The sequence below is a fragment of the Neoarius graeffei genome, chromosome 10 (genome assembly GCF_027579695.1).
Source record: "Neoarius graeffei isolate fNeoGra1 chromosome 10, fNeoGra1.pri, whole genome shotgun sequence".
Classification (NCBI taxonomy): domain Eukaryota; kingdom Metazoa; phylum Chordata; class Actinopteri; order Siluriformes; family Ariidae; genus Neoarius; species Neoarius graeffei.
Genome location: NC_083578.1, coordinates 41,208,365 through 41,229,681, shown reverse-complemented (window position 1 = coordinate 41,229,681; position 21,317 = coordinate 41,208,365). Strand labels below are relative to the sequence as shown.

At 41.1% G+C, this 21,317-nt stretch overlaps 1 protein-coding gene across 1 annotated transcript in view; it reads left to right on the top strand.

Annotated features, from left to right (window-relative positions):
* The window catches only part of gcn1 (GCN1 activator of EIF2AK4), a 190,736-nt gene that overhangs the window by 36,869 nt on the left and 132,550 nt on the right, over positions 1-21,317 (top strand). Inside the window, exons 2-17 of the mRNA XM_060931788.1 lie at positions 385-487; positions 581-644; positions 4,816-4,947; positions 5,257-5,365; positions 5,960-6,058; positions 10,806-10,940; positions 11,039-11,107; positions 11,178-11,286; positions 11,396-11,470; positions 11,559-11,687; positions 13,230-13,280; positions 18,152-18,250; positions 18,341-18,514; positions 18,749-18,901; positions 19,102-19,194; positions 19,281-19,356. Of these exons, the coding sequence (XP_060787771.1) occupies positions 385-487; positions 581-644; positions 4,816-4,947; positions 5,257-5,365; positions 5,960-6,058; positions 10,806-10,940; positions 11,039-11,107; positions 11,178-11,286; positions 11,396-11,470; positions 11,559-11,687; positions 13,230-13,280; positions 18,152-18,250; positions 18,341-18,514; positions 18,749-18,901; positions 19,102-19,194; positions 19,281-19,356 (1,670 nt within the window). The remainder of the gene's footprint in view (positions 1-384; positions 488-580; positions 645-4,815; positions 4,948-5,256; positions 5,366-5,959; positions 6,059-10,805; positions 10,941-11,038; positions 11,108-11,177; positions 11,287-11,395; positions 11,471-11,558; positions 11,688-13,229; positions 13,281-18,151; positions 18,251-18,340; positions 18,515-18,748; positions 18,902-19,101; positions 19,195-19,280; positions 19,357-21,317) is intronic.

The following is a 21,317-nucleotide window of genomic DNA, read 5'->3' as shown; positions in this document are numbered from 1 at the left end:
TCAAGGCAGGTGAGCAAATACTTTTGGCAATATAGTGTATTTTAAAATTTATTTATGGTAACATGCAACAACTATTGTATATCTATTCTAGATATTGCTGAAAATTACTAAACTGGAATTGCCCACAGATGTCCATAGTGTAATCTCCAGTGCTTGTTCTGAGTTTGGTTTCTTCACTAGTGTCTGTTATACAGCATGTTGCTAAGTACTTTTCATCACTGAGGGTTGATTGCTAACTGCTTATAAAGTGTATAATACAGTAGCCTTCAGTCTATTCAAGACTGTTTATAATCAACAGAAATGGTCATATGATCAAAATCCTCCTATCTTTGCCTTTTCCATGTTTATTTGACCTACATTATAGTCTGTTTGTACACCTGGCAGGTTTCAGAAGCACTGAAGAAGTTTGCTGTGAAAGTGACTACATCAAGTGTTAAAGAGCGCAAAGAAATTTTAGGAGAACTGAAGGAGTGCATAAATGGAAAGAGTGAGTTATGAATTAGAAGTGCATGTCATCCAGCAAGTGTTCTTTATGCTTCGTGACTCGATATAACAGTTCTATGTTCCTGTGTTCCTTCAGATTTGCCTGAACCAGCTATCAAAGGTCTATGCAAGCTCTTTTGTCTTACTCTTCATCGATACAGGTGAGAGGGAGAAAATGTCCACTTTTCATAAAATTGTCTCTCTTCTGCTGCATGGTACCAGCTCAGCTAGACTCTACTCACCTTTTTTAGTTTTCCATCAAGCCAAAGTTGTGGAACGTATCCAGTACTTTTTTTTGGTATCGCCTCCGTTGACCTTCCTAGCTAACTGGGTCAATACCAAAAGCTGATGTGAAAACAATGCAGACTAATTGATCAGAGAGAAGCATCACTATTACTGTGTTATCACTGTGAGTGAACAAATCGTCCACTTCTAAAAAGCATTCTATTTATTATACTCCACTGATTATATGTGTCTCTTCACTGGTTGCATACAGGTTTGGGTGTGTACATGTGAAACGGTGTTATGATGAACAAAAAATAAATAAAACGGTGTAAAAAAGTGCCATCCAGACTGTCAGGACACTGCTTTTTACGCTGCATTATGGTAACGGCATAACAACCCATCAGTTTACAAGCGAGAAAAAAGCTGCGCTGTATATTACTATGGACACAAGTGTTTTACTGGGAAATGTGCCACTCGTGTTTTTCATGTGAACTACATCCAGGACATTGAGAACCAAAACCATGATACAAATCTGTCACTTGTGAGAAAATTGTTTAATAATTTTGATAAATTTGGATCCTTTGTTTGTGAATGTCTGTTTATATAGTAAAATGAAAATCACGTGTTGGCTTGAAAATATGAAGTTTATCATCTTGTGTTGAAAACCTCTCATTTTTCATACGAAATACATTGTGCATCTGAGTGACAATTTCCTATATTTCGTTCTGATATCACGCCTAGTGTTTTCCCTCTGATTGGATACATGTTGTCAAAATGGCAAACCAGTTCAAAATTAAAATTCTTTTGATTAAATTGCTTTTATTTATTTATTTTTGGTGTCTATGTCAGGGTTCTAACTAGGCCTTTTCAGCGTATCAGGCCAATACGCAATGTTTCCAAAGTTGCCGCGACACTAATAAGACTTATCAATCTTGAAAATGTGGTCTCTTTTTTTTTAATTTTCTCTTGTTATCCCCACGCGACGAAGACGGCACGTTGGCATGCGAATGTTCTACCTTCAGACATAGTCCACTCCCTGTCCACGTAAGTGCCCAGTGCATAGCTGCCCAAGTAGTTCTGTGTGGAGATAGTCACTGATCATGCTTGTCCAGTTTACCTCCTTCCTTACACTGTGTTCACGGTAAACTGGCATCCGTATTGAGAGGTGCTTACGCGCCATGCACGTAATACGTGCCAGTCCCTGGCTGTGCCCTTTTTTTTTTTTTTTTAAATGATGCAGCACAGTGCATTGAAACTGTCTGAGTAACGGTCAGTAGGGGAAGGTATGATATGAGTTAGATCTGGATAATCATGTATTGTAATTGCATAGCTGAAGCTGAAAATAAAGCTGACACTTGAACATCAACTGGTTGTTTTTATTTTTATTCCATTCTTATTCCATAAATATGTCACTAATATAGTTGAATATGAAGATAAGTCTTCAATCAAAAACAATCACAGCAACTTTTGGCAAAAAAAAAAAAAATCATTAATATTACCAAAAGAGAGTGACTTTTAAGGAAGCCTGTAAGTGCCAGGAAATGCACTAGAATGCATCTCTGAGTATGTAGAACCCATGAGCGGCCCCCGCTCACGAGTTCTAAATGCTAGGAGATGCATTCTAGTGCATTTCCTGGCACTTGCAGGCTTCCCTGAAAGTCACTCTTTTTTGGTAATATTAATATGGGGTTTTTATTTATTAAAATTTATTTTCTTTGCCAAAAGTTGCTGTGATTTTTGTTTCTGATTGAAGACTTATTATAATTAATATTCAGCTGTGTTGTTAACATAGTTATGAAATAAGAATAAAACAACCAGTTGATGTTCAAGTGTTACCTTTTTATTTTCAGCTTCAGCCATTGAATTGCAATACATGACTATCCAGATCTAACTCTGGGACCGGCACATATTACGTGCATGGTGTGCAAGCGCCTTTTAACACGGATGGCACTTTACCGCAAACACAGCATAAGGAAGGAAGTAAACCAGACGAGCATGATCAGTGACCGTTTCCACACGGAACTACTCGGGCAGCTATGCACTGGGCACTTACATGGACGGGGAGTGGACTGTGTCTGAATGTAGAACATTTGCATGGTGGCGTGCCGTCGCTATGCACTCAAAAAAGTAACTCTTTGGATGAACTCGTATAAATTGTGGGCAGGATTTCCATCCAATAGATATATGTAGCCCCAACTCAAACTAAGTACATCTATGCATTCTTCTTGTGTTGAAAATATTTTCACTTGCAAATATATACATTGAAGATAAACTTCATATCTTTGTCCAAATGTGTAATATCCTGTATGTATGGTGTAATGGTGAAGGCACAGGGCTTTCAGTTTGAGTATGCAGGTTCACGTCCCTGCTCAGCATATATTATTTGGGGAGAGTTTTGCTGCAGGTAACTCATTTAACATTAGCCATCCTGTACTGTTGTATTTTGCCGAACCCTCTGTTGGTAAAACCGATAAGTGTATGTGCACTCTGCTTTTGATCTCTGTAGTCAGTAAACATATAAAGTAAGCTACAGACCAAAGGCTCATGCCTTCATAAGAAACTATTTGAGACCCTAACTTGTAGTAAGATAGATGGACTCCTGCTTCATTCTGAATAATGCCACGCCATGATGTTTGATTTAATACAAAACCTCAGTCAACCCATGACATTACCTTTAACGGTTTTACCAACAGAGGGTTAGGCAAAATATCAGTACAGGCTTGATTAATTTTAAATTAGTTACCTGTAGCAAAACTTTCCCCAAATAATAATAGATGATCAATGGAGATCCTAACCCATGTCTTTTAACTCCTCTGGCTTTTCAGCCAATGAGCTATTGCCATGGCGTGGCGTCCGTCTGTCATCCGCAATTCAGTTAAATCGTTTGTTGATTTTCCTGTTGTAAATGATTTGTTTACAACATTGTTTATTTTCAGTTAAATTGTCCCCCCCCCAATGGATCTCAGTTCTAATTTTTTTTTTTTTTGAAAGAACTAGACCTTCTGCACAAAATTTGATCATGGTATTGTCAAATTTTTGCTCACAAATTAGTCATTAGGTCAAATTTTCTTCTGACTAGAATTGTATCTTCTCTCTCATTTTTCATGCGAATTCAGTTCTGATCAATGTTTTGGGTAGATCTTCCCTTGGGGAACAAAATTTAGTCCTTTTTGTTGATTTTCCTGTTGTAAACAATTTGTTATGGAAGGTTGGTCACATTTCAATTCTGTTTGATGTTTTGGTAGTCATACTTGTTTTGATGGCAGGCCAAATGAGCTACTATGTCCTTGACATTCTGGTTGGACTTGTAGCCCTGTTTCTTCACCATTACACTCTGTAGCACAATGATGGGCCAACAAGGTTTTAATTTTGTCAGCTTGGTGCATGGAGAGAAGTAGTATTAATAATAATAGTAGTAATAAAAACGATGGCCCTGTTTGTGGGTGGCACAGTGATGCAGTCATTGGCACAGTGATGCAGTCGTTAGCACTGTTGCTTCACAGCAAGAAGGTTCTCCGTATGAGTCCCATGGTCAAGTGAGGCCTTTCTGTGTGGAGTTTGCATGTTCTCCTCATGCCTCTGTTTGTTTCCTCTGGGTGTTCCAGTTTTCTCCCATAGTCCAAACACAGATGAGGTCAGTTGGCTGCTCTAAATCGCCCATAGGTATTAATGTCAGTGTGAATGGTTGGTTGTCTCAGTGTTAATCCTATGACAGACTAGTGACCTGTGCTTGGGTGTGTACCCCACCTCTCACCAGAAGTCGGCTGGGATTGGCTCCAGCTTCCCCCGCAACCCTGATGGATAAGTGGCATAGACAGTGGATGGATGTTTGTGTATTGTGTTGAAGACGAAGTCAATGCAGTTTCATGAGGCATTGCTATGACGATCCGCTACACTGAGGGGGTAGTGGAAAATGAACTACTGATACTCGAAGCATGTCAAGTTGATTTTGACCTGATGCCATTCAGTGGAACAGGGCTAAAATAAAGATGAAAGGACTCCCAATTGGAACAACAGAAAAGTGTTCACCCTGTCACTGGGAGATCACAATTTTGATGTTGAACACAACCATGTTAAATCTAAATGCAATTTTTGGTTTTGCCTCAGGGATGCAGCCTCTCGACGTGCTGTGCTGTCTGCGATTGACGTACTGGCCCAATCACAGCCTGATGCTGTTGCTGCCCACCTGCCTTCTGGCCTGCTTACCTGTGGAGTTGTCAGTAAGGGCATTATGCCAGGGTATGATTTTATAAAATTCCTATGCTTGCCTTGTTATAATTCTTTTATGTTGGGGGAAAATCACTACATCAAGCATCTACACTGTAATAATTACATGATAAAGTATTTGTTAGTCTTTGTGTTTGTGAATCTCTGTGTAAGCTGTGTACAATTTATATTGCACACATTGAGTTGTATTAACTTTACCTGTTGTCAACAGTTTCCACTTGTATCAACGATTTCCACTGAAATCAAACTTGCTGCCATGTTGTGTTTAATGAGCCTGACTTTTTTTTTTAATTGATGGACTGATTCTCATCATTGATGCAGGAAGAGCACAGCATCAGCTTCTTGTTGTGCTCTGCCATGGACTTGCCTAATAGTGCGTGTAGTCTTCCCCAAGCCGGAGAACAGAGAGGCACCCCAATGGAAAAAACTGGTTAGTTTATTGTCTGTCTTGTGAAAATGTCAGAGTTCTAAAAGAAAAAAAAATTAGATTCAAGTTCTCTAAGGAGAATAAAAGTAAATAATCTGATGTTGGAAGACAGGAAACTGCTAAAATATATAAAGATATATGACTCATGAAATGATGTACAAAATATATTTTATAAAATAAGAACCATATTTCAGCAAACCCCAATTGTGAGCATGCACCCAAAAAAACAAACACCTGTCACCATCTGTCTTCATCTCTGAATCTGCCACTGGCATCAACAATAAAATAATTCAAATCATTTAGCATCTTGTTATAGTGCATTACATTACATTATGGGTTTAAAGTTTTATTTGGATAATTGCTACTTGCATAATATTGCGTATCAGATTATGTAGAGGTTTTTGACATGGTTTGAGTTTTACTTTTTTTTAATGTTCTTTCATTGTGCATAATTTGTTACCACCACAGCACTAATATATTTAATCAACAGAAGTGTACAAGACTGCTATGAAATTCTAGAGTAATATTAATATATGTAAAGGGCCTAAAGAAACTGTGTTGAAATGTTCTCTAAAATATGTGTTTGTGTGAGAACAGGTGGAGGTGCAGAGTCTGCTCCTTGCTGAGGTCATCGGTGGAGCCTCCAAAAATGCTATCAAGTCTGTTACTAAGCAACTTAACAAGTTGTGGAAAGATGTGAGACCATCAGCAGCAGGATTATATTTTGTTCATAATCCTTTTTAAGCTTGGGGGTCTCATTTATAATACCCAAAACACTAGAACACTCGGTGCTTGTGATCTGTCATACTGTCAAAACGTATGAAACATGAAGGAGCTTGTGATTTAATGCACCAGAGTCTGTAAAAATATTTATTATTTACTGATTAACTTAGTTATCTATGTTTTAAGTGAGTGAAGGTACCAAAATTTGTGATGGTGATTTAAAATATGTTTAATGGCGTACCCATGGGTTACAAAATGGCTTTGTATTTGCATAGTTCTGGTCAAGGTTTTTTTTTTTTTTTAAATCACTTCTTTATCCTACTGAATAACAGTAACCAATGCAAACCCAGAACTGGCCATTTTCTGGCTAACTACAAAAGTCAGCTTCCCATCACAAAAAGCTGCTCATTAGATAGATTAGATAAAACTTTATTGATCCCTTTCGGAGAGTTGCCTCAGGGAAATTAAGATTCCAGCAGCATCATTACAGATAAACAGAGAAAAACTGATAGATAAATTAAAATAAATACTTAATTTACATATACAAATATACAAAGAGTAAGATATGGGGGAGAGAGGGGGGCGGAAAGGGAAAAATGGGGGGGCAGCAGGAGAGATATTGCACATTGTCTGGTAGGCTACTGCTCCTTCCCGTCCTCTGTTCTCCTGTTACCCCTCCTCCCCCCGGAGAGGAGTTGTACAGTCTGATGGCATGAGGGACAAAGGAGTTTTTGAGTCTGTTCATCCTGACTCAAAAAGTTTCAGAAAAAAAGTTTCTGAAAAAACTACTTTCAGAAGTTTTCATCTGAAAGTAAACGTATATTAAAACACCATGGTTAGGTTAGATTAGATAAAACTTTATTGATCCCTTTGGGAGGGTTCCCTCAGGGAAATTAAGATTCCAGCAGCATCATTACAGATAAACAGAGAAGAGAAATGGAGGAAAACTTCTAGATAAATTAAAATAAATTAAGTATTTACATATACAAATATAAAAAGAATAAGATATGGGGAAGAGACGGAGGGGGGGAAGGCGGGAAAGAAGAGAAAAAAAGGGGGGAGAGAAGGGGGGCGGTGGCAGGAGAGATATTGCACTTTTATATTGCACATTGTCTGGTATTGCTTATTGTTAGGCTAGGCTACTGCTCCTTCCCATCCTCTGTCCTCCTGTTACCCCTCCTCCCCCCATAGAGGAGTTGTACAGTCTGATGGTGTGAGGGACAAAGGAGTTTTTGAGTCTGTTCGTCCTGCACTTGGGAAGGAGCATTCTGTCACTGAAAAGGCTCCTCTGGTTGCTGATGACAGTGTGCAGAGGGTGACTAGCATCGTCCATGATGTTCAACAGTTTGTCCATAGACCTCTTCTCTGCCACCGTCACCAGAGAGTCCAGCTTCATGCCGACCACAGAGCCAGCCTGCCTGATGAGTTTGTCCAGCCTGGATGTGTCCTTCTTGGATATGCTGCCCCCCCCAGCACACCATGGTGTAAAACAGGACACTGGTGACCACAGACTGATAGAACATCCACAGGAGTTTCCTGCAGATGTTAAAGGACCGCAGCCTCCTAAGGAAGTATAGCCTGCTCTGTCCCTTCCTGTATAAGTGTTTGGTGTTGCAAGTCCAGTCCAGTTTGCTGTCCAGCCACAGCCTGAAGTACTTGTAGGAATCCACAGCCTCCATCTCGACTCCCTCGATCAGAACTGGTCGTGACCTTGGTCTGGACCTCCCAAAGTCAATGACCAGCTCCTTGGTCTTCGAGGTGTTGAGCTGCAGATGGTTCCTGTTGCACCACATAGCAAAGTCCCTCACCAGGCTCCTATACTCCTCCTCTCTGTCGTCACTGATACACCCAACAATGGCTGTCATCGGCGAACTTCTGAATGTGACACAGCTCTGAGTTGTAGCAGAAGCCTGCGGTGTACAGGGTGAAGAGAAGAGGGGCCAGCATCGTGCCCTGGGGTGCTCTGATGCTGCTAATCACAGTGTGATGTCCTTCAGCCTGACGTACTGCGGCCTGTCAGTGAGGTAGCTGGAGATCCAGGTGACCAGGCAGGGGTCCACTCGCATCCTGTTCAGTTTGTCCTGAAGCAATAGGGGCTGGATGGTGTTGAAGGCACTCGAGAAGTCCAAGAAGAGGATCCTCACTGTGCCATTTCCCTTATCCAGATGCGAGTGGGCTCGGTGTAGCAGATAGAGGATGCCATCTTCCACACCAACACCTGCCCGGTACTCAAACTGCAGACAGTCCTGGACATGTTGTACCTGGGGTCTGAGGAGGCTGAGGAAGAGCCGCTCCAACGTCTTCATCAGGTGTGAAGTGAGTGTCACCGGTTGGAAGTCGTTCAGCTCGCTGGGCCAATTCTTTTTCGGAACTGGAACGATACATGATGTCTTCCAGAGGGTGGGCACTCTCCCCAGCTGCAGGCTGAGGTTGAAGATGCGTTGGAGTGGTTCACCCAGTTCTTCAGCGCAGGTCTTCAGTAGTTGTGGAGACACCTTGTCTGGGCCTGCTGCTTTCCTAGGGTGAAGCTTCCTCAGTTGACCTCTGACCTGGTCTGCAGTAATGCATGAAGGAGTCTGTGTTGAGGTGGGGGAGGAGGGGGCTGCTGTGATGACTGGGAGAAGGTGTGTTGAGGGAAGAAGGAGAGATGGCTGCAGTGAGGGGGAGGGTGGGGGGGGGACGTGGGCTGGTTGAACCGATTGAAGAAGTCATTCAACTCGTTCGCCCTCTCCATTGTCCCCTCAACAACTCTGGTTTTTGTATTGTGGCCTGTGATGGTTTTCACACCTTCCCAGACCTCCCTCATGCTGTTCTCCTTCAGCTTCTGCTCCACCTTTCTCCTGTAGCTGTCCTTAGCTTCCCTCATGCAGCGTTTCACCTCCTGCTGTGCTGCTTTCATCGCCTCCCTATCCCTGCTCCTGAAGGTGGCCTTCTTCCTGTTGAGGACAGCTTTGACTTCGTGTTACCCATGGCTTGTTATTAGGGTAACACTGTACAGTCTTAGCGGGGGAGACCACGTCTGCACAGAAGTTGAGGTAATCCGTCAGACAGTGTCAGCCCCTCTATGTCCTCACAGTGTGGGCTAAGCAGCACATCCCAGTCTGTGATGTCATAGCAGTCTCTGAGGGCATCTTCCATTTCAGGGGACCACCTCCTGATGGAGCTAGTTGTTGCAGGCTGCCTTTGAACCGGGAGGGTGTACTTCGGCTGTAGATAAACCTGGTTGTGGTCAGACTTCCCTAGTGGGGAGAGGGGTGTGGCTCTGTATGCATCCCTCACATTAGCATACAGCAAGTCAATTGTCCTGTTGTTCCTTGTTGGACAATCCACAGCCTGGTAAAAAGCAGCCAAAGTAGCATGATTAAAGTCCCCAGAAATGATCATAAATGCCTCAGAGTGCTGTGTTTGCAGCCTTGCTGTGACAGAGTGAACCCTCTCACATGCAGCGGCTGTGTCTGCCCTCGGAGGGATGTAAACACAGATGGTGATCACGTGACTGAACTCCCTCGGCAGATAATATGGCCGCACGCTAACGGCTAGCAACTCCAAGTCCGGGCAACAAAAAACTGTCTTTGCGGAGATATGTCCCGGGTTACACCAGCGATTGTTAACATAAATGATGAGTCCCCCACCTTTGCTTTTCACGCATGTGTTAGTGTCTCTGTCGGCTCTCACAGCAGTGAATCCCCGCAGGTCCACGTTAGCATCTGGTACAAGGTGTGTTAGCCATGTCTCCGTAAAGATAAATAAGCTGCTCTCCTGATAAATCCGCTGGTTGTTCAGTGCGGATAGCTCGTCGACTTTATTCGGCAGCAAGTTCACATTCCCCATAATAACGGAGGGAATGGATGGTTTGTAGCGCCGCTGGTTGTCTGCTAGCCTAGCCTTTAGCTTAGCTCCAGCTTTGCAGCCCCTGGATTTCCTCCTCAGCTCCGCCGGAATGGGGTGTCGTATCCCGGCTTGTCCCATTGTTTTCAGGGCAGCTCCTCTTTCGAATAAGTGAGAAGACTGGCTCCTGGTTGTGTGTTAAAGTAAAAAATGTCCATGTGATAGAGCAAAAAAGTAAAAAAAAAAAGGTGGAAAACCAAGAGGTTTAAAGAGCTAAAAACTACAGAGCTACTGGAGAGGCAGCTGTCTCACACAGCGCCCATATCATGAAAGTAGTATGGAAGGTGTTGTGTGACTAGAGACAAGCATGAAAAAAATAGGAGTATTGGATTTGACATCAAAATGTTTCACGCTGCTATGTGTCTCCCTCACAGGGCAAACCACTGCAGACACAGCAGGTTCGTTTTAATAGCCTGTGTACCTGCACACAAGTGGGGCCAAGACTTTATTCATTAATTTAAAAAAAAAATACAGAGAAGTAAGATTCGTAGAGAGGTGATTTCATTAAAACACAATCTCAGAGTGAATTGGCAAACTGTGTTTGACCAGTCAAACATCACTATTTTTTCCTTTTGCTCCATCTGTATAGCTGAACTTGGCCCTCAATGGTATCTGGGCAAGAATGGTAACTGAACACAGCACAGGTATTGAAGTACAGGCATGCTGCATAATCTGGTGTAAAAGAACCATTTATGCTTCCCATAATACTTATAAATGAGGCTCCTGGGTGCCAATTTAGCATAAAATGCTCTGTGTTAGAGCATCAAAACTGAGAACTTTACAGCTGCAGTTTTTGTTTTTAATTTAATTTTTCTTGTTTGTTTATTTCTAGATCCCAGAGTTGGTTAATGAGTACATGAGCACCCTATTGAGCTTGGACCAGAGTCCTTTCTCTCTGCCTTTGCTGGCTGTGTGTGTGGATTTCTGCACCTTTCAGAAAGACATGGCCACTGTCAACAAGCACAAGGTGGGTTTCTCCCATAACACAGATTCCTTGCAACTGCTCACATACCCATCATTTTTCAGGCTTGTTTTCAAACACGTCTGTTACATGTGTTCTTTCAGGCAGCTATCTTAGATCTTTACTTGAAGACTGTGCTGATGAGCAAAACTAGACCACTTCAGCACGTTCTGGTGAGTGGGACCTGAACTTTATGGACAAGGGCATTTTCCGTTATCTTGAAAATTTTTTGCTTGTTTTCAGGTTAAAAGTGGTTCACTGCTTCGCCATGTTTCTCACTCTGAGTTCAAGGAACAGCTCTTGCCCACGCTACAGAAAGCTATGCTGCGTAGCCCTGAGAACTCCATGCAGAGTAAGATGCATTTGTCCACGTTCTTCATGAGAGCAAATATTGCTGAAATTTGGCCCATGTTAAACTGGTTTCTGCTACTCTTTTTGGAATCCCCCCCTCATATGTCTAGCCATCTCCTCTCTGCTGGCTTCACTTACTCTTGATCTCAGCCAGTATGCTTTGGACATTGGGAAAGGCCTTGCCAGTAAGTTTAATCCTACAGTTTTAAATAAATGGAAATTATCGCTTTTATGTTTTGACGGTGTGTGTGTGTGGGTCGTCCCCCCCCCCAGGCCAGCTAAAGGCAAGTAATGTGGAATTAATGAAGCATGCTGTTCAGGCCATGCAGAATCTGGCCCAGCAGTGTAGTGACCCAACTGCCATCCAGGATCTTGTAACACACCTCTTCGGTGTTCTTGGAGGTGAGAAAAATTCATACATGTGCCTTAGTATTTGTGCTGAGCAGTATGCCAGCAAAAGAGACACTGCAGGGGTGGATAAATCACCAGACAGGCACCCAAGCAGATTGTGTCTAAGCTTCTATATTCAGAATCATAGTTGCCCTGGCACATGTCTGTGTGCCTCCTCATACCATTGTCGATCTGTCAAGCAGGAATTATGCGTTCTGTTTGACTAACAGACTGCCTTAAATCTACACAAAATTTAAGATGAAGAGCTGCGAATGAAATAACAGTATATGGCCAAATGTTTGTGGATGTCTGACCTTACACTCAATATTGGGACTTCCCCAAAGTATTGCCATGCAGTTTGAAGCACAGAATTGTCTAGAATGTCTTTGTATGCTGCAGAATTAAAATTTCCTTTCACTGGAACTACAGGGCCTAGCCCATAAAGACATGATTTGCCATGTTGGTATGGAGGAACTCGAGTGGCCTTAAGAGCCTGGGCTTGAACCCTTTTGATCACTTTTGGGATGAATTGGAATGCTGACTGCACCCCAGGCCCCCTCGCCTGACGACAGTGCCTGACCTCCCTCTTCTGGCTGAATGGGTAAATCCCCACAGCCACATTCTGAAATCAAGTGGAAAGCCTTCCCAGAAGAGTGGAGGTAATTAAAACAGCAAAGAGGGGACAAAATTTATGAAGGGATGTTCAGCAAGCACCGCCAAGTGTGATGGTCAGGCATCTACATAATGGCAGTAGTTTATGCAGACCAGTTACTAGAATATTGTGAACATTTAGCTGTGGTTGCATTGCCATCAAACCTCTTGATTGTGAACAATAATTGTCTTCATTTGTTCTCTGGTTTTTAATTAAAAAATATTTGTGATAGCTTGGTGATTAAAAAGTCTGTTTCATAAGTTTATAAAAGGGATATACCATATTACCATCCAAAGCTTTTCTGAGAGAAATATATCGACATGAGTGTTTTACTGGGAAATATGCCACTCATTATTTTCATATGAACTACATCTGGGACATTGAGTAATATACTTTTCAATATCCTCACTCATGAGGATATCAAAGAAATTATTTTCATAAATTTGCATACTTTTGTTTGTGAACGTGTCTGTATAGTACAAAGAAAATCACACATTGGCTTGAAGATATGAAGTTGATCTTTGAGTAGTGAATGTATTATTTCATGAGTAAGTGGCGCAAATGAATGAAATATTTTTCAGCACGAGAAGATAAACTTCATATCTTCGCACCACTGTGTAATGTTCTTATATAGACACATCCCCACCCAAAAAATACGCAAGTTAATCAAAAGTATTTTAATTTTGAACTGGTTCACCATTTTGACAATGCGTCTTAAGTCGTCTTGAAAACTTTGGGAGTGATGTCATTGGAGTGAAATATCAGGAATTATTCTATCTACGTTCACTGGATATGAGCAGTTGCGCACTCTGGCTACTTTACTACTAGGCTATCAGCTCATGTACGTGCATTAAAAAAATGTGTGTGTAGTTTTATTTCTAATTTTCTCTTTTTGCTTGCAGGTTCAGAGGGGAAACTCACTGTAGTGGCCCAAAAAATGAATGTGCTTTCAGGTATGATTGTATGGAGTAAATTTTGTTCTAAAAATTTCAAACAAAATCCAATGAATTATCAAAATATAAATTTTGCAAATATAAAGAATGAAAACCAAAAATCTTTCAAAATAATTTTGATTCATATTCTCATTTTTTCCATCTGTGTAGATTTTTCTCATGTTTTTTTTTTTTTTTTTTTTGCTTATGGAATCTTTATTTTGCTTCTGCAGTCTTTTTTTTTTTTTTTGTTAAGTTTTCAGCAACAGGGAAACTCTGCAACAGATTATTTTATTTCATAGCAAATAAATCCCATAGATGACCATTTTTGTTTAACAACTGAACAATCTGGCATCTTGAAATATACCTCAAACAAATGTAATTATTTTAACTTTTTTTTTTCTAGATCAAATAGAGGAAAAATTATGGAATCACCTTTTTAATAATTTGCATTTCAAAAACAAATCCTAACACACATCTAAAAATGCAAATTAGTTTGCAGTTAAGAGTGCTTAAAAACTGTAATGACAGGGTGGCTGCAGGTCCTTAAGTCTTTAAAAAGTCTTAAATTTAATTTTCCTAAAATAAGGCCATTAAAAAGTCTTAAATTGTCTTAAATTTCAAACCCCGTGGTCTTAAATTTTCAATCTTAAATTTATGGAGATTTTACTCAGTCATATCGTTAAAATGTGGTACACTTTGGATGGGGAAAAAGTTTAATCGTTTTTGATGCTCACAGTTATACCACGCAGGCTCCAAATCCACCGGTTGCTAGACACACGCGTGCTTGACAACCACTCAGTGCCTGATCTGTTGATGGAGAGTCCGAGCCACAATGGGTAAATGTAAATTTAATGATAAATGGCTGCAAGATGCAAAATACTCGTGGTGGCTGTAAGACTTTTAAGTTGGGCACAATGGGGATAAGAGCGGTGGACTCTCATATGAAGAGCGCCAAGCACGTTGCTTTTGCTAAAGGCCGCGAGCATCAGCCTCAAATATCCGACTTCAGCGCTGCCACCACTAATGGTCGTGGAGAAGAGGATAGATCTGCGAGATGTAAGAGAATATTGTGTGTGTGTGTGTGTGTGTGAGAGAGAGAGAGAGAGAATATATTCTATTGCGTGCATGTGAGAGAATAGTATTTTGTGTGTGGGTATCGTTCCAAGTGTTTTAAGAAGTGCAAGTGAGCATACCTTTCAAGTGAGTGAGCCGAGGTTTCAGGTGTATGTGCATTCAGGCCATTATTAAAAAATGTTCTGTTTCCGGTCCACTGGCCGGGTGAGTGCCGTTTGTGCGGTTGAATTTTTTTTTTTAACGCCGGTTTTTCGACATTTTTTTTCGGGTTCGTAAATCTAAAATCGAACTTGACATTTCCGCATTCCCAGGGCTTTCCACTAAGGCTCATACTAGCCAGCCATGACAAATAAGTAGCCAGCCCGGGGGGCGGTTTGAGAGAGAAAGCAGTCCCTCCCCGTTCTGCTCCCTGAGTAGAGCTCGTCGCCTTGGTAACGGTGCTCAGGTGCAGGGAAGAGACACAATATGACAAGCAAAGAGCGCTTTTTCTCAGAGTTCCCTCTCCTCGAACAACGGTGATTTACACGGAAACGAAAGGAGCTATTCACAAAATTCTTGCACATTGAGTGCTACAAGGCTCTCATGAACACATTGATGTAATTTTTTTGTTCCTAGTGTAAGAAATGTAGACACTAGAGCGAGTTAAAAACGAGTGACTTTTCTGATTTTGCAGTCACAGCGCAGCCAGGTTTATAATGGGAGTCTATGGGGCAGCGCGCCTGTCCTCTCCTTACTTTCAGGCTTCTCATTCAAAAACTGTAAATCCTATCATACAGGTAGACACATTGTGTGGACAAGTGTGACTACAACTTTTGAGAAAATTGTGTGTAGAGTGAAAACTGTGGCTGAAAACCTTTTTTTTCAAGCTGCCTAAGTTCCTGAGCCCCACTGGTGTGAAACGCAATAGACACCCATTATAAAGCCTGATTTTCTCCAGAATTGATCATGGTGTTTGATCTGTGACTGATCAAAAAGTATAGAACCTAGCAAAAAAGTTGAATGCCAGATCCACACAGGAGAAGTTTGTCTCCGTTTTAAAGTTTGAATCATGTCTCTAGGTGAAAGCATGCCAGAGCAGCAGATGTTTGAAAAACATTGAATGTGCAATTTTTTTCAATTAATTCTATAGAAAATGAATGGGAAATTGTGTGTGATAGAATGCTGAACAAAGTAATAGCATAACGAGTCCGATCGAGCCGCACGTTTTGATGTATTGTTTGTCTGTGTGCGATGTAAGGTTATTAGGTTATTCAAAATTGAAATTTGTACGGAAAATGAAAAACGGAAGAACAAGAGTTTGCTGTGCTTTGCACTGCAAACTATTGACTCCCTATATGGGAGTCAATAGTTTGCAATGCATAGCACTGCATCACTAATAATAAACTCCTGTGCACGCAGTTCCCAGGATTAAATGTATTTTCCACAGACCATTTATTTATTCACTTTACTCAAATACAAAGTAAAATGGCAGTAAATCTTCTTTCTTTTCTTGCGTATTGCATCATAAGGCGTTCCTGGCTTGTAAATCTCTTATTTTCGGTGCATGACACATTCACGCAGCTGAGCATGCTATGAATTAACAACGACAACGGTCTGCAGTGGGGCTACACAAACACTCAGTGAACATTTCTCCATTTGTGTATGAAAATACACTCCGACTCAGTTTGGTTTCATTTACAACCAACAGTGTCTTTTGATGCCAGCACGTAATTGAACGAGAGAAGACTGGTTTACCGGAGACAAAATAAGCGTTATCTCTGCTTCTGTTCCCTCCGATGTTGCCTCCGACGGCCCCGACACACTACTGCCTCCACCGAGTGCGCGCGCGCACACCGCATGTCGGGGCCGCGGATGACTTACTCTCCCTTGATCAACGAAGTCGGCGGGGAATTTGTGGTTATTATTGGTACAAACAGCGCGAATCACAACTTAAATGAGTGCGGTTCAGTTTGACATTATTGTCAGTCCGTTAGATAAACATTTAATTTTATTAAAATCGAAAATTAATATTTAGAGCCTGTGGGCTACAAAAATAAGTCATTAAAGTAGCCAGCTGGACTTAATTGTGTAGTCGGCTGTATGGCCAGCAGCCGGCGCTTGTGGAAAGCCCTGTCGAATCAGCTCTGCGCATGCGCCGTGCGGCACAAAAAAATGGCAGCTACCATGAAGGAAGGAGATCCGGAGTTTTCAAACATTTGCTTAAGTGTGAAATCGCAAAATGGTATTCTAGCGAACAACAATATAGTAAAGATTCAGAAAAACAAATCATTCAGTGATCATTTTAATAGTGTAATTTCATCCGAACTAGGCCTAACGGTCGATTTAGAACTACAAAAAGTCCGTGTGTCGGACATTTTAAGTACCTTTGTAAAAGTTTTGCAAATGTTGCAGTCAGCATTTAAAATGCTAACTTCGTTTTTGTACAAGTTTCAGTTGATTAAACTGTCATTTTATTAAATGTGTCTGCTTTTGTTATAAAGTACTGAAAGAAAAAGCAAACACAGCATTGCGATTTCTTATCCATCCATTTAAAAAAAAAAAATCCCTCCCTTCCTACTGAAAATTTTTTTGCTCACCCGGTGGACAGGAAACGGATTTTTTTTAAGGATGGCCTCACATTGTTTAACTGTTGTTTTCTGCATTGTTTGACCAAAGATGGAATTGAACAATTCTGCTTACAATGTAACTCCCCAAGCAGAGAAAATAATAATTAAAAAAAAAAAAAACTGTTGCATTGGATTCTGTGTGTGAGACTTCATTCACATTTTCACATTGGATTCAAACGTTGTGACTGCATTCTGCTTGTCACATAGTTACAAGTTTATCCTATATTGTGTTCTGAGTGTGTGAATGCCTGTCAAGGAAAAGAAATGAAGTACTTCTACTAGAATAGTGTTTTCTGGTGAATGTTTACAAGAACAATAAGTTACATTAAATTATATAGGGTTTTTTTTCAAAAGAGTACATTTTTGCGTGACTTTAGATTTGGTCTTAATTTTTTTTGGAACATGGCATGAAAGTCTTAAATTTAACTTGGACAAACCTGTAGACACCCTGAATGAGCTGTTGGACTTTGCTAATTGAAAGGAAGCATGGCCCTAACAAGAGAGCTGTCAATTGAAACAGTGAAAAGAATTATAAAGCTCCTTCAAGAAGGAAATCCAGCATGGAGTCTGGCAAAAGATGTTTTTTTGCCTCAGCCTTTGGCTGAAGCCTATAGAGGCACCTGTCTGTATGTTTAACAGAGTTCAAGCGCATTTAAGAATGTAAGATGGTCGTTGGCGTGCCAGCCTCAGGTAGTGATTCCAAAGTCGCAGTGTGGCGCCACTGTGCACTGACTTTGTAAGCGCCATGTTACATAACCTCAGTTCGTGATGTAATCCTTCATGGCCGAGCGGTCTAGAGTGCTGTCTAGGAAAGGAACGGATTCTGCAACATTGGTTTGACTCCTGGCGTCGACATATTTCTGAGCAGGCTATTTTTTCTGTTTATGTACTGTAGCTTCTATCTCCCAATCAGAAAAAGGTTGCACTCACACCTGCACAGGTCCCTAGTTGTGTGGATTTTTTTTTTAAAAATCTATTTTGATTTGATTTTCATGTTTACTTGCATTTGCAATGTTTCACATTTTGATAATATTTACATTAATACTATATTATAATAATAATTTTGCTTATGGATTTCATTATTTTATTTGAAATGTTTGACAAAAAAAAATTAACTCCATGTGTTGGGTCCCCCCCCCCCCCCCCTTTCTTTTACCATCCTTGTTGATTTCAATATATGATTTCAGTGTTTGTGTGTTCCACGTACAGGGATTAAAAGCTGCAGCTATCACATAGTCTCTGGTTCCTCCAGCCAGTCACTCAGCTCCAGTGTGGCACTACAGTTTATCCCATTCCTGCAGCAGGAAGGTGAGTAGCTTCTCCACTGAGAGTACCAAAGCATGCGATATCACATGGTTTTGAGTCTCTTGCTGATTTTGTGTGTTTTGTTTGTGACAGTACATGAGGGGACACTGGTGCATGCTGTGTCTGTGATGTCTCAATGGATGGCACGTCTGAATGTAGAGGTTCCAGCTGCTCTGATAGAATGGCTTAAGAAAGCCTTTACGCTGAAGTCTTCTACCTCCTCTGTGCGCCACGCCTACCTGCAAGCTATGCTCAGAGCCTTCAGAGGTTAGCAACTGTGTTTTTATGGTGTATTCTATCCGTCTGTCTATTGTAATTATTTTTAGGTCAGTTTATTGATGGTTCATCAATTTTTGTTTGATCGATTAAGCACAATGTTTTGTATGCCTGTGTGTCCTGATGATTTTTGACCTCACTTTGTCCAAGTTCTAGATTGTTGCTGAAACATGCATACTTAATTTTGAACATTTTGCCTTCTCTGTATTTGTCTGTTGTTTGTAGGAGACACCTTGAGCCAGGCTATGGGTCTCGTTCCTCTCCTCATCCAGACTGTAGAGAAAGCGGCTGCTCAGCGCTCCCAGCATGCCCTACTCTCTGAGGCTGTGGCAGCTTCTGTGCTGTTATGTCATCTCTCCATGCTGGACTCAGTTCCTGGTGAAGCATTCGGAGTTTGTGAATTCAAATCATCAGTTTTATTTAATGGTCTTCTTGATGGTGTAGCCATAATCTCACTTCATTTGTGAAACTTTATAATCCTGAAATAAATAATTTGAGCAATAGAGTTTGTTGTTTTTTTTGTCTTGTTTTCATCCTTTATGACTTTGGATATTTATATGTTTTTTTTTTTTTTGTAGAATCTAAACTGACTTCCTTTTGGAACCTGATTTTGGATGAGAAAAAACCTCTCTTTGCCACAGAGAAATTTCTCGGGCAGACCGGTGAGGAAGGTTAGTGTCTCTGTCACCCACTGATAATTTGGACTGGCACTCCTAGTATGTTCAAACTGATTTGTGTGTGTGTGTTCCCCCCCCAGCATTGTGCACTGTACTGCAGCTGTGCGAGAGGCTGTTCCTGGATCATCCGCAGAGGCTTAACAACAACACTGCTCAGTTAGTTCTACCCCATTACATCTAAAATCATGTCATATGTCTTGATGGAAAAGGTATCAGTATTCTCCGCATTACCTTGACTTGCTTCTCTTTCTGTCTCTGGGCAGAAAGAGAATCAAGCATCCATTGAATTTTATGTGAACTTTGAATTAGTACATGAATGGTAATCATAGAAAATCAGAGAATATGGTTATTTTTTTTCCATTGTGATGAAGGTGAAATGCTTGCACATGCAGAAAGAATGCTCAAGGCAAATTTGTGCAAATGAATGGTCCGTTAACAATCATGTTTCGCTAGTTAATGCCACTTTCCCTATTTGAAATGGGTGCATTTAAAAAAAATGCATACTTCTCTACTAGACTAGGTGGTACATGTACACTCACTGGCCACTTTAAAAGGAACACCTGAACATCTACTCATTCATGCAATTATCCAGTCACGCAATTATCCAGTCACCCAATTATGTGGCAGCACTGTAATACATAAAATCATGCAGATACAAGTAAAGGGCTTGAGTTTATTTTCACATCAAACATCAGCAGAGTGTTAAAAATGTGATCTCAATGACTTTGGCCATAGCATTGTTCTTGGTGAGCTAATCTGAGTATTTCAATAACTATTGCTTTCCAGGGATTTTCACACACAATGACGCACTCATTTATCAGCCTTTTAGTAAAATTGCGTGTGAATGTTTGTGTAAGCCTAACTGAACTAAATATTTCCACCATGTTCACAAATTGCTGGTTTTCTTTGTGTGTTAATCACCTGTAAAGTGCAAAGCATGTTCCCAACAGAGCTAATTTTCATTTAGTGATGTCCACAAAACTTCATAAAAGATAAAGCTCAGAGAGGCGTGGAAACACAAAATGCAAAATGAATTTTTTTCTGCACTGTCAAGAATGAAATGCTGTTCCTTCTAGCCTAAACAATGTACATAGAATAACTAAAATAACTATGGAAAGAGTATGTACATAAAATAACTGTGGAAAGAGTAGTTCCAGAAGTACTAAACAAACACACACACACACCCAAAAACATTCACATATTTATAATTTGGCAGCAATTTTCATTGAGGCAGTTCTCTGTCTGTCTTGTTTGTTTGTTTGTTTATTTATTTATTTATTAAAAAACAAAGTGCATGGTTGGGTGTGTAAGAATTGCAGTATTGTAGTGTAAAGTGCATGATGAGGTGTGCATGAATTACACTCGTGTCAAGTAAAGTGCGGTGTGTGAGGTTTGGATTGCATTTGTGGAGGAGTCCGGGGTGGGGAGGGGAAACGGGACAAAAGTGTTCAGGATCCTCACAGCTTGAGGAATAAGGCTGTTGAGAAACCTGGAGGTCCTGGTGCAGATGCTCCTATCCCTTTTTATCCCCCGCTGGTCGAAAGGCCCGAAGGGGGATTGTCTTGGCGACCATCCATCTGTCCATCCCTGGAAGGGTACACTCACCTTCTGAAATCAACTCCTCACAATTTTTGGAGGAATTTCATGGAACTTGACAGGATTCTTTGTTATATGTTGGTAATACACATTATTGCAATTTTGTTCAATTCAGTCGCGTTTTACCAGAGTTATGGCACAGTTGCCAGCAGGAGATATTGTGCTCTCCAAGCACTCTTGTTCCTGATGGCAGGAGGGAAAATAGCCCATGGGAAGGATGGGAGGAGTCCTTGATGATGCTGGAGGCTCTGTGGATGCAACGCTGGTTGAAGGTCTCCAGCAGGAATGGGAGAGGGGCATCAGTGATCTTCCTTGCTGTTCTCACAAGTCTGTCCAGCTGTTTTAGTTCAGATGCTGTGCAGGATATGAATCAGGCAGTGATGCAGTAAGTCAGAACACTTTCAGTGGTGCCCTTGTAGATGATGGGAGAGGGCTGGGATGGGTAGGCTGGCCTGCTTCAGCTGCCAGAGAGGGTGTAGCCGTTGTTGCGCCTCCTTCATGATAGTCATGGTATTGGTCAA